This window comes from Crotalus tigris, unplaced genomic scaffold (genome assembly GCF_016545835.1).
Source record: "Crotalus tigris isolate CLP2741 ecotype Arizona unplaced genomic scaffold, ASM1654583v1 scf7180000020201.887925, whole genome shotgun sequence".
Lineage (NCBI taxonomy): Eukaryota > Metazoa > Chordata > Lepidosauria > Squamata > Viperidae > Crotalus > Crotalus tigris.
The window spans coordinates 324503-341084 of record NW_024097902.1 but is presented as its reverse complement, the minus strand read 5'-3'; the positions used below and the strand labels follow the sequence as shown (position 1 = coordinate 341084).

The following is a 16582-nucleotide window of genomic DNA, read 5'->3' as shown; positions in this document are numbered from 1 at the left end:
TTTTATGCATATCAAGTTCCTGTTTCTTGTAATTATTAGAGTAAAAGTTGTAAAAGGACTTTTTAATACGATCATTATCTTTATTGCATTATTACCTTCATGGATTTTCTCACTTATTCTCTTGTCTCTTTCCTTTCTTAATTTGTATGTCAGCCACTTTCTGGTTTATTTGCAAATTCAAAATGTCTTTGTTTCACATAATTTAATTTAGTTTGATGTGATGATGATGATGATGATGATGATGATAATAATAATAATAATAATAATAATAATAATAATAATAATAATAATAAAGTTGGAAGGGACCTTGGAAGGCATCTAGTCCAACTCCCTGCTCAAGCAGGAAACCGTATACCATTTCAGACAAATGGATGTCCAATCTCTTTTTAAAGATTTCCAATGTTGGAGCATTCACAGCTTCTGGAGGCAGGTTGTTCCACTAGTTAATTGTTCTAACTGTCAGGAAGTTTCTCCTTAGTTCTAGCTGCGAGAACTGGGTGGGGTGAGGGAACCTATAAAAGGAGCAGTTTTGGCGGCCCACGTACACAGAGCCCAGAGAGCGCATGTGGGCTGACAGTGTCCGTCAGCAGCCACAGCATGTTGGCTGTCCTGCATAATGGCGGACTGGACACAAAGCACCATCAGCGTGGGTGGAAACTCCTCCGGGATAGCCGGAAGGAAGCCCTTGCCCGGCCTGGGCACATCCACTCGACGGATCTGATGGGGGTGGCTTCTGCTGCTGTTCTGACCAGTCAACCATGCAGGGAAGCAGGAGGGGCAGCTGGTGCGCAAATCCACTGCCTCGTTGGGCTGCTAGTGAGCAGCCGAGGCAGCTCCAGACGCCCGCTGCCCGTCCACCTCCTCCTGCTTCCCTGCTCTGCCAACCATCCTCACGCTGGCGGCGGTGGGGGAAGGCAGGATCTGGCATGTGGGTACCCTTTGCCACTGCTGCTGCACATTGTCCCGTGTGCGTCTCCATGTGGGAAGGGGAGGGCATGTGCCACAGCTCACCTTCCCCCGCCGCTGCCCTCCACCAATGCGAGGATGGTCGGCACAGCTTTGCTTCCAGATCTGTGGCCGGCTGGGCTTGGCGATGCAGGAATCACTGCCGCCGCCTCCTGCTTCCCTGTGTGGTTGGCCAGTCAAGGGGCTCAGAGCAGCAGCAGCCACCTCCGTCAGAGCAACCGTGTAGACAGGACCCGCACCAGATGAGGGCTGCTTCCTGGCTGTCCCAGGACTGTCTCTGCTCACACCGATGGGGCTGCCATGATGCAGGAGGCTGTGGCTGCTGACAGACACCGGCAGCCCCCATGCGCTCACTGGTCTTGTGTGTGTGGAGGCTGATGGTATCAGGCAGCGGCTGCTCCAGCCCGTCTTGCCTTGCCTTGCCTTGCCCCACGGCAATTGGCACACCTGTCCTGCATCGCCTTGCCCCGCAGGACGAGCCTCTGGTCCACCACCCCACCCACCAGAGACCCCCTGGATCTCCCCCAACCCTGCCCGGCTCCCACAAGCATCCTTCCCACAAGCATCATCGAGGTGGCCACACCCACCGTGGCCATGCTCACCCAGTTGGCCGTGACCACCGAGGCCATGCCCAACTGGTCAGCCATGCCCACCCGGCACCCGGTGATAAATAAATGGGTTTTGGGTTGTGGTTTGGGCACTCGGTCTCTAAAAGGTTTGCCACCATTGTCCTAAACTATACCTGTGCATTTGGTTTTTCTTGCCTAAATGTAGAACCTTATTCTTTTCAACATTTCCACCGTTTCTATTTCCTGAACTGTTAACATACACAATTTAATTTAATGTAAAATTTTAGAGTCCACAGTTGTCTTTGGCAATTCAATTTCCTTTTTTCCAATTTCATCCAATATCTTTTGCATCTTTTTCTGGGATTTCTTCTTCTCTAGATAATTATATTGTGTAAAATAGCCTCTGTTAACTGCTTTACTAGTATCCCAAACAATCATTAGATTTGTCCTTTTACCCTGGTTATTATCAAAGTATTCATTTAATTTCTTTTTACAGTCCTTTACAATCATCTCATTTTGTAAAATAGGAATATTGTGATTGACTTGTATAATTGTTTTGTGGGCAGACATTCATTCTTCATATTGAGACTTTTTCTTGCACCTGTTTTAAATCACATTTAAGCTCTGCCAGATCTTACTGGATTGGCTTGAAGATTTATACCTGAGCCAGAATCTCTTAACAAATTGGTAGAAGAATTCTCCTCCGCTATCATTCCCAGCCTGGCAGATGATGATACAGCTGGAATTAAGCTAAATGTGGAATGTTTGGGTCTAGTTGCCATTCCTGTTGCTTGTTAAAGACAAAATAATATCTAATGGAAGGCTTTATTTATCCAATCAAAGTCTTTGTCCATACAGTCTGATAATTCAAAGTTCGAAAAACTTTGGAGAGGGGTGAGAGATATGCACTGACAATGCAATCTCAAAGCTTTGAAATACCACACAACCCATGCACAGGGGTATAACCAGTGGTGGTGTTCTGTTCTGTGCGTTGGTAAGGCATTGAGATGAGGCAGATGTAACAACAGTTGCGTCTTTATTCAAGCTTCAACAGAACAACACAAAATGGCGCAGATCCCTTTTATACCCTTTTGCAGGGAACAGCGACAGCCAATAAATGCAATGTATTTTCCTTCTTTGCGCGTGAGCAAAAGGCTGGAGACAGCCTGTCTGGCGCAGGCAGCCACGTGGTCTGCCCAGGTCTCTCTGCAGCTTCCTGCACCTGCTCTGTGAATCACAGGACACAACAGGTGGGATTCAGCCAGTTCGCACACCTCGGCAGAACCGATAACTAATTTTTTGTTGCCCAGGCCCTGAATGAACTTCCGGAAGTGGCATCCAAACAGAGAACCGGTTGTTCACATATTTGAATCCCATCACTGGATATAATTATATATAGAAGAAAACAAAAGGTATCTGTATTCAGAAAATATACTGGCCCAGAGAAAAGTTATTTGGGAAATGGGGATTGCTGGATGCAAACTTGCCCCAAAACAGGATATAACAAAAGTTGCCAGAAAAAAATTGCTTTGAGGTTGAATTGGGTTTGTGAGAAATTGAGGGAGGCAGCCCATTTGAACTCAGCAACACAAAGTTTAATAAGAAATAACTAAAAGAAAAGTCAATGCTCTAAATGACTGAAATTTTTATTAATGTTGCTTGGTCTGACACATAAACACAAATATGTACCGAGGTATTTTGTAAATATAAGACACAGTTTCTATACCTGTGACAGCTGTATGTAAAAGCAAATGTAGCAATCATTGACAATAATATTGCTAATCTGACACCAAAAAGAGGACAACTATTTTCCGTAGCAGGAAAGATGATTCCCACTTCATCTGTGTTGGAACACCATCCAATTACATATGCAAACAAATTCTGGTTTAGTTGTTTTGCCCTGCAGTCTCCCTTTGGACCTTTTTTTGTTGAAGCAGGCCCCTTTGAGTGGAACAAAGAAATATCCTGGGAGGATAAGATTGTCTCCCACTGATTTCTCAATGTTGCTATTTTGAGATGAGATTTATGTACATCTATTTTTCTGCACAGTGACTGGTAGGAGTGAGCAGGCTAGAAACTCAGGTTTCTAAAGACTTCAAACACTTTTTATTTTGTCTGTGTATAATTTAAATATTTAAATTTTTCAATTCTGACAACTATTATTTTGTTGTTGTTGTTGTTGTTAATTGCTAAGTCGTGTCCGACCCATCGCGACCCCATGGACAATGTTCCTCCAGGTCTTCCTGTCCTCTACCATCTTCTGGAGTCCATTTAAGTTCACACCTACTGCTTCAGTGACTCCATCCAGCCATCTCATTCTCTGTCGTCCCCTTCTTCTATTGCCCTCAATCTTTCCCAGCATTAGGTCCTTCTCCAGTGAGTCCTTCCTTCTCATTAGGTGGCCAAAGTATTTGAGTTTCAACTTCAGGATCTGGCCTTCTAAAGAGCAGTCGGGGTTGATCTCTTCTAGGACTGACCGGTTTGAACGCCTTGCAGTCCAAGGGACTCGCAGGAGTCTTCTCCAGCACCATAGTTCAAAAGCCTCAATTCTTTGGCGCTCAGCCTTTCTTATGGTCCAACTTTCACAGCCATACATTGCAACTGGGAAAACCATGGCCCAGACTATACGCACTTTTGTTGGCAGGGTGATGTCTCTGCTTTTTAGTATGCTGTCTAGATTTGCCATAGCTTTCCTCCCCAGAGGATGTTTATTGGAATTCCACAATAAAATATTGCTATCTCCCATATAATCCTGCATGTCAGTTAAGATTTAGGAAAGGAAAGGCATTTCTCAGTGGGATCCTAGCTGTAGAATTCTCTCTTAGGCTCTCAAAGAATTCTTAAAAATTGGAAGTTGAAACAAACTCTTCTTAAACAATACAATGGTTTGTAATCTGATATCATGGTATACTATCAGAATATACTTTTACTGGCTAAACTAGCAAAAGGAGCAAATCATGGCTCAAGCTGAAAATAAGTAAAGATATCACTACATTTAGAAACTGGGACAGAGATACAGGGCCTTGCAATACTAAAGAGATTAAATGAGTCCCAGAGGCAAGCAACAAAAATGTATTGAAGAAAAGGCTGAATTAGCCACATATTTTAAATCCCAAACTCTTCCAAATGTGAATGGCAATCATCTGAACCATTCCAGAGGCTTCTTGGAATACAATGGGCCCTTTTGCTTGTTTTTAAAATACCTATTCATGTTCCTGAGGCTAATAAGTAGCTGCTTATTACATAAGCTATTAACCATAGAATTTGCCTAGAAGATAAAACTATTTACAGAAAACTTAAACTAATGGGTCGCCTCATACTATAAGACATGGATAGAAAGTCCCAAATACTTTCTTTAATATCCTCCTTTACCACAGAAGGACTCTGAGCAACTTCCATTCCCCTCTTATAGTATCAAAGATAAACATCAGAATAAACAGCGTAGGTTGCATATGCAATTATAAAACCTTCAGCACTGAGGAAAATTAAGCATCAAGCAAACATACAAACCAAAAAGCTACATATGATAGTTCCATTCCAGGGCTCTCTTAAAAGCCATATATTAATGGGAGTTTGTCTATTTTGGGAAATACGCTGTTCCAAAGACCAGGTGATTAAAATTGAAAAAGCTATATTCCATGGCCCCTGGAGATGACAATGCCTAAGAGAAGAGAACCAGAGACAGCCTACCCTTTATGATCCTACCACAGGGAGAATTTGGTCCTGTAGATATCCAGGTCCTTTAAACAAGAGTACCAGCATTTTCAATCACATTCAACTAATATCCAGTGGGGCTCGTGAAGTAGAAAGATTATATAAGGGAACTTGGATACTTCCATCACTATTTGGAATAGCTGTACTCTATACCAGGGGGCTCCAACTTTGGCCATTTTAAGACTTGTGGACTTCTCCTCCGTGATATATCATGATATATAACTGGGCATTATTTATATTCTGACGTTATAAATACAAGTCATACAGGGCTGAAATTTGACTTGAAAGGGTTTAGATAATCTATTTCCTCCAGGAGTCTCAGATGGATGCAGATGCATTCACACACAAAACTATGCATAAAATTAAGTGTGACACAATATAAATTGGGGAAACTATAAAAACTATAAACTAGATCATGGCACAGTCATTGCATACCATTCTTACCATACGGCATTATTCAAGGCTTTGCATGTTAACTTGCATATTTAAGGAAATACCCTTAATCAATCAAAATTTGTCTGAGTCATGATTATTTTCCCATTCTTCATTAGAAAAATATTACTACCTACCCATTAAATAAACATTACCTTCTTCCCAATTAGTGATAGAATAATCTTTCAGATGCTCCTAGGCTTTTCTGGATATAAGGAAAAAATAGTGGTAACCTCTACTTACATGAAACCCCAAGCAACCTTGGTGGTGGTGGTGGAGGTGGCGGTGGTGGTAATGGAGGTGGTCTACATTGGCAGATATGCTGGCAATTATCTGTAGCTTTCTCTACTAGAGGTTTAGAGCATGACTTCTGGAGTTCGCCCTGAGTAATCTGCAAAGAATGAACAAGTATTCAACTGATTATCTCTCTTCAATACTTGAACAATCAGCTCTACATCTAACAGCTTAGTCAGCAATTCATTTCTTATTTTTGTATACATGGTGCCCTGAAACACAGTATGTGAAACTTCTAGTTTTTAAATTCAAACAGTAGTTTCCTGTCTGTGGGGAAGCAGAACAGCATCCTTTCCATTCCCCCCCCCCAACTCTTCATTGTCTCTCTTTGCTTTTACTTTCTAGCATACGAGAAGTGAATTTGTAACTGAGTAAATGGAGGGCATAGTTCTCTGATCTGAATCTGGATGGGGTTTGGGGTGGGAAATAGATTGTTACCTTTTGTTTCCCCTACAGCCCCCACCTGCATCAAACATCTTGCATTTGCCACTGGAAAAAAGAGCTACTTTCTGCATGGCTTCATATTCCCAATTTGGCCCTACATTTTCTGTTGCCTTACTTTTTGCTCTAAAATAGTTTTCCCCCAATTTTCTCTTACAACTGCAATTGAGCCCAAAATTTCTATCGCTAAGAAAGACAGTTGCCCCATTTTACAACATCTCTTGTCACAGTTATTAAGTGAATCACTGCAGTAAAGTTAGTAATATGGTTGTTAAGTGAATCTGGCTTCCCCACTGAATTGTCAGAAGGTCATAAAAGGTGATCACATGACCCTGGGATGCTGCAACTGTCATGCCAGTTGCCAAGCATCCAAATTTTGATCATGTGACAGGGATGCTGCAATGGTTGTGTGAAAACGATCACAAGTCATTTTTTTAAGTTCTGTTGTAACTTCAAACAGTCACTAAACAAATGGTTGTAAGATGAGGGCCACCAGTATGTCTTTTTATTCTCAGATCTGATAATAACTACTATCTTTGAATGTTCCTTTAAAGACCATTATGTTTTTATTTAATTCTATATCCCCTTATCCTGAAGTGCAACCAAGTTATTTGTGAATGCTCACTGGATCCAAATGCAATGCAAATCTCTGCTATGTATAAACTGCTAATTAAGAACAACTCCAAAATAAGAATCTGGCTGAACTAAACTCTAGCAGGGCATTATGGGAAGCTGAGAGGATCCCAGCAAGCGCTGACAAGGATTTCACAATCCCGATATTTTCAGAGGTCCCTGGATCAAACACAAAGAGAGGGGTATTATCTTGACCAAAGACTGAAATAATACCTAAATATATTAAAGAAATCACAATTAAACAAATCTTTAAAGTTAGCAACAAATAAAATAAATCAAAAAAGAATTTTTAAAAAAAACCTCAAGCAAACTAAAAACAGTTTTGTCTTGGATTATGGTAATAGGGAGAGGAAATTCAAAGATACCACATTGCAATGGTCCAAACATCATCCGGTGAAATTTTCATTTTACAGCATGAAAAAGGGAAGAAGGGAACAGTCTAGCATACAATGAATTCTTCCATATAAACTGTCATGGTCTCTGGTGAGATAGAATGTTGAACCATGCTGAGTAGTTACAAATTCATATAATTCATAAAATCATGGCACTGGATTACATCATTAGGCCATCAAATCTAACCTTCTGATACAAGGAGGAATTCAAATTAAAACTTCTCAGACAGTTGGCTTGACCCCATCCATGAAGTGTGTATTATTATTGGTCTAGAAGTTGCTGACATGTATATGGAGGTTGTTAAGTAGGGTGCTAGGCTATCAATATACTATATTACAAGATTGTTGAAAGCATTATAGTGGCTTTCTATTAGCTACTGAACAAGTAGTCCTGCTTATGGTATATATGGTTCTGAACAACTAAGACCAGGATAACTGACATATGACCTGCCCTTTTATACACCTACCCTTTTAATTGCTCCAATTGGAACCAGGATTATCATTGCTAAACAATGCAGTTGTAAAGCACAATGCCATGTGACTGCATTGTTTACTGACACCAATCCTGGCAGTTCTGGTTGCTGTTGTAACCCCAAAATGTGGGAAGAGTTGGAAGTCCCAGGTAAGGACCACAGGAGTGCTGCTTCCTGGAGAATGGGCAGGCATTGGGAGGGCTAGTGCAGGCCATGTGCAAGTCAAGGAAGCTCTGGGAAGGCCAGTGCAGGACATAGGCAGGCAGGCAGGCAGGTGAAAAAGTAGAGTGACTTACCAGAGCAACTTGCAACCTTTCCTGCTGGCTTCCCCATTGACTTTGATTGTGAGAAGCTGACAGGGAAGGTCACAAATGATCACACGACCATGGCTCCCTGCAATGTCATAATCACAAGCTACACCCAGCACCTGGACTGCAATCACAGAAGTGCCACAATGGCCAGAACTTTGAGGACCGATCATACGTCCATTTTTTTCACTGCTTTTGAAAGGGTTTCTGAATAAATGAATGTAAATTGAGGTCTATCTACAGATAGTCCTCGACTTACAACCACAATTGCTACTAAGCAAGACAATTCTGTTGCTAAGCAAGACATTTGTTATGTCAATTTTGCCCCATTTTATGACCTTTCTTGCCATAGTTGTTAAATGAATAACTTCAGTTGTTAAGTTAGTGACACAGTTGTTAAATGAATTGGACGTCTCCATTGACTTTGCTTGTCAGAAGGTCACAAAAGGTAATCACATGACTCAGGGACAGTGCAACCATCATAAGTATGAATCAGTTGCCAAAGTCTGAATTTTGATCACTGACCTTGCAATGGTTATAAGTGTGAAATATGATCATAAATCACTTTTTTCAGTGCAGTTGTAACTTTGAACAGTCACTAAATGAACTGTTGTAAATTGAGGATTACCTATATACCTAAATAATATTTAAACAATACATAATCAATAAACCAACCCTTAAGTTTTTAACCAAAATGCACCACCTACAGATAAATTGATACATTTTTTATGGTAGTTTGGTTAAAAATTGGAGGGTCTGCTTCTTGTTAGATGTACTTATCCACAAGTATATAGGGTTATATGGGTTCCTTTTTAAAATATCATATATACTAGCAAGTAAGCCTATCTGCGAATATGTGAAAGCCAATTATTTTGGATGTATTTTGGCACCTAAAATTCCAAGTATATACAATAAGCATATATATGTAGGTGTTTGGTTATTCGGGTTTTCTCCTGCGTAAAATTGGAAGTGTCTTGGCGACGTTTCGACGAAGTCCCATTCGTCATCTTCAGGCTGGTGTTTTCAGCTTCGTGCTTCTAGCACATTGCTCTAGAAGCACGAAGCCGAAAACACCAGCCTGAAGATGACGAATGGGACTTCGTCGAAACGTCGCCAAGACACTTCCAATTTTACGCAGGAGAAAACCCGAATAACCAAACACCTACATACATACATACATACATATATATATAAATGTATATAAAAATTAATTGCAGGCCATATTTTAAAAGACAGCAGAGTTGCTGCTTAGTCAGCAATATTTCTCCTAAACAATGCTTGTTATAGCACATTCATACATCACCTAAAAAGAAATGAAAAATGCTTTCTCCATGCTATTTTATAGTATATATTTTCATCAATAAATTCACACCATGAATCAACTGACATTTTGTAAGTCAGATGGTAAATTTATGGCAGAACTCCAGAATCTATTCCTATACACCACTAATTTTATTTTGCTTATTTGTATGTACTGTATACATTTGCATATATAAATAATGTATTCACAAGACGTACAGCTGATTAGTGTTGATTTCATTACTGATAGGGTTATTTAAACATTCTAAGTACAGAGCCTTCTACAAACTTGCAGCCAATAAAACATTACAAGGATACCACTCTGAGAAGGCTGTTGTCAATCATCATTCTTGGGAAAAGGCAATGACAACACAAAGAGAACCACAATGGTTCCGTGCTTCCTGAAAGTGAGGCAAGAAGCATGATGTACATTCATAAAATCTCTGAAAACAGACCTTAATTGCATTGCAGCAAGTAAAACTCATTAAATTGAAATAAAATACTTTTGAATCAACGTGTCTAGAATTATGTGACTATCACATGATAGTGGAATTAAGGTTAATTTATTTTTCTATAATTTACAATCAATATCTAAAGTAGTTTATGCACATCTCCTAAAGTTTCCATTTTACAAAATACTACAATTTGTATGTTAATAAACCGAAGTGTGAAACTAATGTATGTCTCAATAGGAAATAGACACACATATATGTATCAATTTGATTTAGACCAAAATCAGAAAATATGAAAAATTGTATTAGCAATTACTCCTGTGGCCATTTTATTCAGCTCATTATATAATTACTATATAATATTAATCTGTTGAAAAGGAACCATTGTGATTTCTTTGATTTCACTGCTAACAGCAACAAAATTATATATATAGCAGTATATTTCTTTGTTCAAGGGGGAAAAAAGGAAAAACTCCTAAGAAATCTACTAGTACACTGGTACAATGCAAATCATTTACATGCCCAGATGTAGGAATTTAAAGTATTTTTCCTTTGATCCCTTGGAGATAGCATTTTATATCTTGAGTATCTGAGGGAAAGTGGGCAATTTTTTAAACGGCAGGCTTAGCTGAATTATAAAGAATCTTGAACTCTACATGTAAAAAAATCTTCAGTGCTTTAAACCAGGGGTCCCCAACCTTTTGGGCATCAGGGACCGATTCTGTGGAGAAAGATTTTTCCATGGACCAGAAGTACATGGTTTCATGTGCTGCCTGTATCCCGCAGATGGGGCTTTGCTTGTTAGCCCGGTTTCTAACATGCCGCAGACCAGTGCCGTTCCACGGATCAGGGGTTGGGTTCCCCTGCTTTCAACAGCATGTTGAAGCCTATTACTAAACTTTGAGAAACCAAATTTGTGCCAGCCCTTCTCTTAAGTTATATTTAAAAAGCCATTTCATTAGGGAACCCTCAAGAACTCTGAAGGATTGTTTGAATACTGCCAATGTAGTATTGTTCATCTCTTAAGCAGAATTCAAAAAACAAGAACAAGCCGCACAACTCAATTCAGATATTTTATGATTAATTTTAACCATATCTTAGTATTATGCCTAAACAATGCTCATTTACAGCAAATAATCCCACCATATTACATACAATTGTAGGTAAATCGCTGTAGACAGAAAGATGGCAAGCAAAGTAGCATAACCAATAAGCAAATGGCAAACTGTGCAATGGTATAGATCAGGGCTTTTCAACCGGTGGTACACGTACCACCAGTGGTACATTAATACATTGCAGGTGGTACGTGGCCCTGCCTAGCCAAGGGTAGCAGGGGAGGGAATGAGCCAAAATGGCACAGCACAGGACTTGCCGTGAGAGTCATCAAGAGCTGCAGGGCTGCTTGTGGCGAGACAAAGGCCCCAAGATCAGCATTTCTGGCTCACCCGGAAGAGAAAGGAGGAGGGGGTGGAGACAGGAGAGGCTATAAAAGGAGGCGAATTTTGGTGGGAGAGGGAGAGAAGAAAAGTCTCCAGAGAAAAGAGGCAGAAGAGAAAAGGCTTTTGTCACAAAGGCGGTGAGAGAGAGAAAGAGAGGGGAGGGGAAAGGATTTTGAAGGAAGGTGTGCATGAGAATGGGAAGGATTTGGAGGAATGTGTCTGTGTGTGAGAATGGGGAGATATTGGAGGAACGTGTGTGTGTGAGAATGGGGAAATATTGGAGGAATGTGAGAATGGGGAGGATATTGTAGGAAAGTGTGTGTGAGAATGAGGAGGATATTAGAGGAACGTGTGTGTGAGAATGGGGAAGATATTGGAGGAATGTTTGTGTGAATGGGGAGGATATTGTAGGAACGTGTGTGTGAGAATGGAGAGGATATTGGAGGAATGTGTGTGAGAATGGGGAGGATATTGGAGGAACGTTTGTGTGTATGAATGGGGAGGATATTGGTGGAATGTGTGTGTATGTGTGTGAATGAAGAGGATATTGGAGGAAAGTGTGTGTGCGTGAATGGGGAGGATATTGGAGTAACGTGTGTGTGAAAATGGGAAGTGCCAGGTGAGCCGCGCTTTGCAAGATGAAGTGGGCGGACCTATGCCGGCAGGCCTGGCAGCAACAGGAAGGCCCCAAAGGAGGTAGCTACAGGGGGGGGAAGCAGGAGGCTTTCCAGAAGATGTTGCCAGGCCTGCAAACATAGCACTGCCCCTCTGCTTTCCAACCCCGAAATTCTGGAGTAAAGTTGGGCAGCCTTTGAGAGCCACTGACAAGTTGAAAATCTGCTGTAGTCTCAGCTGCTATCCCTTTCCTTGGCTGGGAGAGGCTGGAGCGCTCGGCCTTTAGTCGGGGTTGCCGGCATGGTGGCGGGCGGGAGCACTAGGGGAATGCTGACTTGCAGGACAAAGCAGACGAGGTACTTACAAGTCCCGCCCCAGCTATGGCGAGGAGCTGCATCTGCATCTGTGTCCAGGGGGCGAGAAGGAAACAGAGGGGTGCGGAGGCTGGGGTGCCTTCTGGCTTACTGGATTCAGATTTTTCCTTTGATTGGGGGTGTATGGCCTCTGTCTTTGTGGCCATGCAGTTCTAAAATCGATGGGCTGCTGCTGGAGAGGAGAATCAAAACTGGGCAAAACAAGCATAGTCCACCATGGTTTATTGATTGCAAAGTTTTCCTTGGGTTTTCCTATCCCTTCCTGGGCTATTAAAATCAGCGAGTGGTCCTCAATGGAACTGCATCTATATGGAGGGAAGTGTGTAGTGGGGTGCCCCAGGGCTCTGTTCTGGGCCCAGTACTCTTCAACATCTTCATCAACGATTTGGATGAAGGGATAGATGGGGAACTCATCAAATTTGCAGACGACACCAAGCTGGCAGGAATAGCCAACACTCCAGAAGACAGGCTTAAGATACAGAAGGATCTGAACAGACTTGAACACTGGGCACTAACTAACAAAATGAAATTCAATGGTGAAAAAAGCAAGGTTCTACATTTAGGCAAGAAAAACCAAATGCACAAGTACAGCATAGGTGGCACCATGCTCAATAGTAGTAACTGTGAGAGGGACCTCGGAGTCCTAGTAGACAATCACCTAAATATGAGCCAGCAGTGTGCTGCAGCAGCCAAAAAGGCCAACACAGTGCTAGGCTGCATTAACAGAGGGATAGAATCAAGATCACGTGAAGTATTAATACCACTCTTCAATGCCTTGGTAAGGCCACACTTGGAATACTGCATCCAGTTTTGGTCACCACGATGTAAAAAAGATGTTGAGACTCTAGAAAGAGTACAGAGAAGAGCAACAAAGATGATTAGGGGACTGGAGGCTAAAACATATAAGGAACGGTTGGTAGAATTGGGTATGTCTAGTTGAACGAAGAGAAGGACAAGGGGGGACATGATAGCAGTATTCTAATATCTCAGGGGCTGCCATAAAGAAGAGGGAATTAAGCTATTTTCCAAAGCACCTGAAGGCAGGACAAGAAGCAACGGGTGGAAACTAATCAAGGAGAGAAGCAACCTAGAACTAAGGAGAAACTTCCTGATAGTGAGAACAATTAATCAGTGGAACAGCCTGCCTCCAGAAGCAGTAAATGCTCCAACACTGGAAGTTTTTAAGAAGAGACTGGACAGCCATTTGTCCGAAATGGTGTAGGATTTCCTGCCTGAGCAAGGGGTTGGACTAGATGACCTCCAAGGTCCCTTCCAACTTTACTACTATTACTATTACTACTATTACATTGGTAAGGTCTGTACTGAACACCTGGCTGCAAACTACTCAACTGGATTTTAACCTAGACTCTTGTGCAATCGCAGGCCACATTCTGGAGGTAAGATGATGTAGTAACAGGAGAGAGCTGCAAAATTGATTTGTTATTTATTCTTCTCTTTAGCAGCAATAACTACGTTCTTTGATGACTTTGCTAGCAACCTGCAGGCTGTGAACATTCCTTTTCCTCTTGGGGAAAGAATTCAGAAGTGCTAGATTTATTTTTCCTGCTAATTACAGTACACTTTGTTGTTTTTTTAATTGTGCTTATGAGAAAAAGATGTGCCTGAAATTAAAGGATGTATGATTGAGTTGTGAGATAGGAAAGGGAAGTACATGGACTTATGCACTTCCAGTTGCTGACAGGTGTGCCACTAATATTCTGACTTGATACCTGCATGCTCTCAGGGCTCAAAGATTATCTTCTTTCTTCATAGGGCGGTATTGTGGATTAACTAAATTTTTCTGGGTTCTGATTTTAAGGTGAGTATCCTGAGCTACAGAGGCCTTTGATCTTCTTCTTAAATACATAATAATAATGAGAACTAAAGGCTCAAAGGGAAGGCAGATTAGAAAGAACAAGACTTTGGGGTCTTCAATTTCCTTCCTGTTAAGAGTTCTTTAATAAGGTTTGCTCTTCCTTCCTAACATCAATAAAGGTGGTTTTCCCAGAAAATATGTGAAGAGCTGTAATTAATGATTTAACTATATTTACTTTTTGGTTACGTTTTAATTTATATATAATGTATGTTTAATCGAGGAGGGCTTGGAGAGGTAGAAGTGGCCAATAAGGAGGCTGCACCTTGTCCACCAGACCTCTGTCTCCCCTGCAGATCTCTGGAGAGGAGGAGGGGGTGGCAGGGGAACTGTATGAGGGAAGGCTGCCCCAACAAGCCAGCATCCTTACCACGCACAATTGGAAATGGGAATTCCCTTTTGAGAAGAGCCAGCCTCCCTTGGGCAGGACCCAGGAGCGTTGCTCTGCTGCCATCTCCTCTTGCTCTCCAGAGATCTGTCAAGACAGAAGTTGGACTCGGAGGAAACTGCTTCCTGCAAATGTCCTCCATCTCCTGCTTTGCCAGGAGGGGGCACTGGACAGGGAAACACCAATGATGTCTGGGATTGGGAAAAGAACATCTCTTTAGCATGCTACACACACACACACACACACACACGCACACACGCGCGCACACGCGCGCACACGCGCGCGCGCACACACACACACACACACACTCCAAGCTTGGAGGCTTGTATCCACATCTGAGCTAGCAAATTGCCAATCAGGCCTGGGCTTGGGGAGAAGGCCCTCTCCTTCCTCTGTAGATAAAAGTCCCCAAACCTGAAATGTGGTGTGTATGTGTGTGTGCATGTGTGCATGTGCTTGGCTACTAGCAGTTTGTGGAGGCAAGGAGTTTGTGGGGCATCGAGTTGTCCCCATATCGTTAGCCAGTGCAACTTGTTCTGTTCTGACCCAGCTGTCTCGAGTCAGCTGTGTCCAGTGAGTGGTGTTGAGCAGGTTACGCCCACCTGCTAGGCGACTGGTGGTATTCGAATATTGCCATACCATAAAAGTGGTATAATCTCTGAAAAGATTGAAAAGTCCTGGTATAGAGCAACTTTAATATGTGCAGACTTTTAGATGTGGCTGAGGAATTCTGGGAGTTGGTCCACGCATCTTGAAGTGGCTGAGGTTGAGAAACACTTGTGTAGAGAACCTGGTGACACAGTTGACAAGAACAACAGTCCTTGGTTTAATCAAACATGAAATCATGTTGGAAGCAGCAGTCTTTTACTGCTGTTGTCTCACCAACTGTTTCAAAAGGCCCTCCAGCTTCAGCTGTGGTTATGGAATCCCCCTCTTACTTGTGTAGATTCTAGCTCTCTTTTCTCCCTATTGACATTCCAACTAGAGGAACCATCTCAATTCTCTGACAGGGTGATTGCTTGAGTCAAAGGCAGGTAACATAGAAAGCTAGGGGAGTATTTTGCTATAATCCTGATAAGGATAGCCCAACAGTACATTTCTTGTCTTTTTCTTTTTATTCCCAACACCTATAGTCTCCTTCATGTTTTCCAACACCAACACTTTTTTCTTCACATCAACGTAGTTTTTAAACTCAGCAAGCACTGGGTCTGCAAACATTCATTCCCTGCTGATGTAGCTAATTCACAAGAATTTCCCCTTCTCTAAGATAGGAGGCATCCTACCTTCTGTCTAAAAAAGTGTGAAAGAGTAGATATCCTGCATAAATAATTTTCTAGCTTCTGCTTGAAACTTGCAATGAAAGCAATGCACTCTCATCTTTGGGAGTAACTGGTTCCGTTGCTAAGTTGCAATTCAATTGCAAACTGCTTTCTGAAATTTAAACCTATTATTCTCTCTCTGCATTCTGAAACAAAAGAGAACAAATAGATCTGAGTATCTGCTATCCAAAGTATTATTGACATACTTTCAGATACTTAACAGTACTCTTACATTATTTCGTTTTAGATCTTCTGTAAAATTTTTGCATGGCCAAATATTTAATTGGTCATACCGTGAAGCTCCAAATCCTACTTTTTTTCCACAAATTTTCCTGGACTGGGCTGTTAAGATTAGTATTTATCAGTAGAGATGTTGGGAGGGGGAATATTTGATTTTTTTTAAAAAAAGAAAAGTTGAAATCATTAGCTAGACTTTTTTGTCCTATCCCTTATCCAAACTCCTATAAAAAAAATGAATTAAAAATCTCTGCCCTACATCTTTGGTGATGCCATCACTTCAGTATCATGTCCCCTTCAAATACGGCAGACTGAAAAGAGTACAACATAAAGTTTACTCCCAGATGCAAAAAGTTTCTTCACT

The 16582-nt window shown here is 41.6% G+C and overlaps 1 protein-coding gene across 6 annotated transcripts in view; it reads right to left on the bottom strand.

Moving 5' to 3' along the window:
• The window catches only part of PRIMA1 (proline rich membrane anchor 1), a 115548-nt gene that overhangs the window by 35290 nt on the left and 63676 nt on the right, over positions 1-16582 (bottom strand). For all 6 annotated transcript variants that reach the window (XM_039365893.1, XM_039365892.1, XM_039365890.1 and 3 more), the window contains one exon: positions 5925-6072. In XM_039365893.1, coding sequence (XP_039221827.1) covers positions 5925-6072 — 148 coding nt within the window. The remainder of the gene's footprint in view (positions 1-5924; positions 6073-16582) is intronic.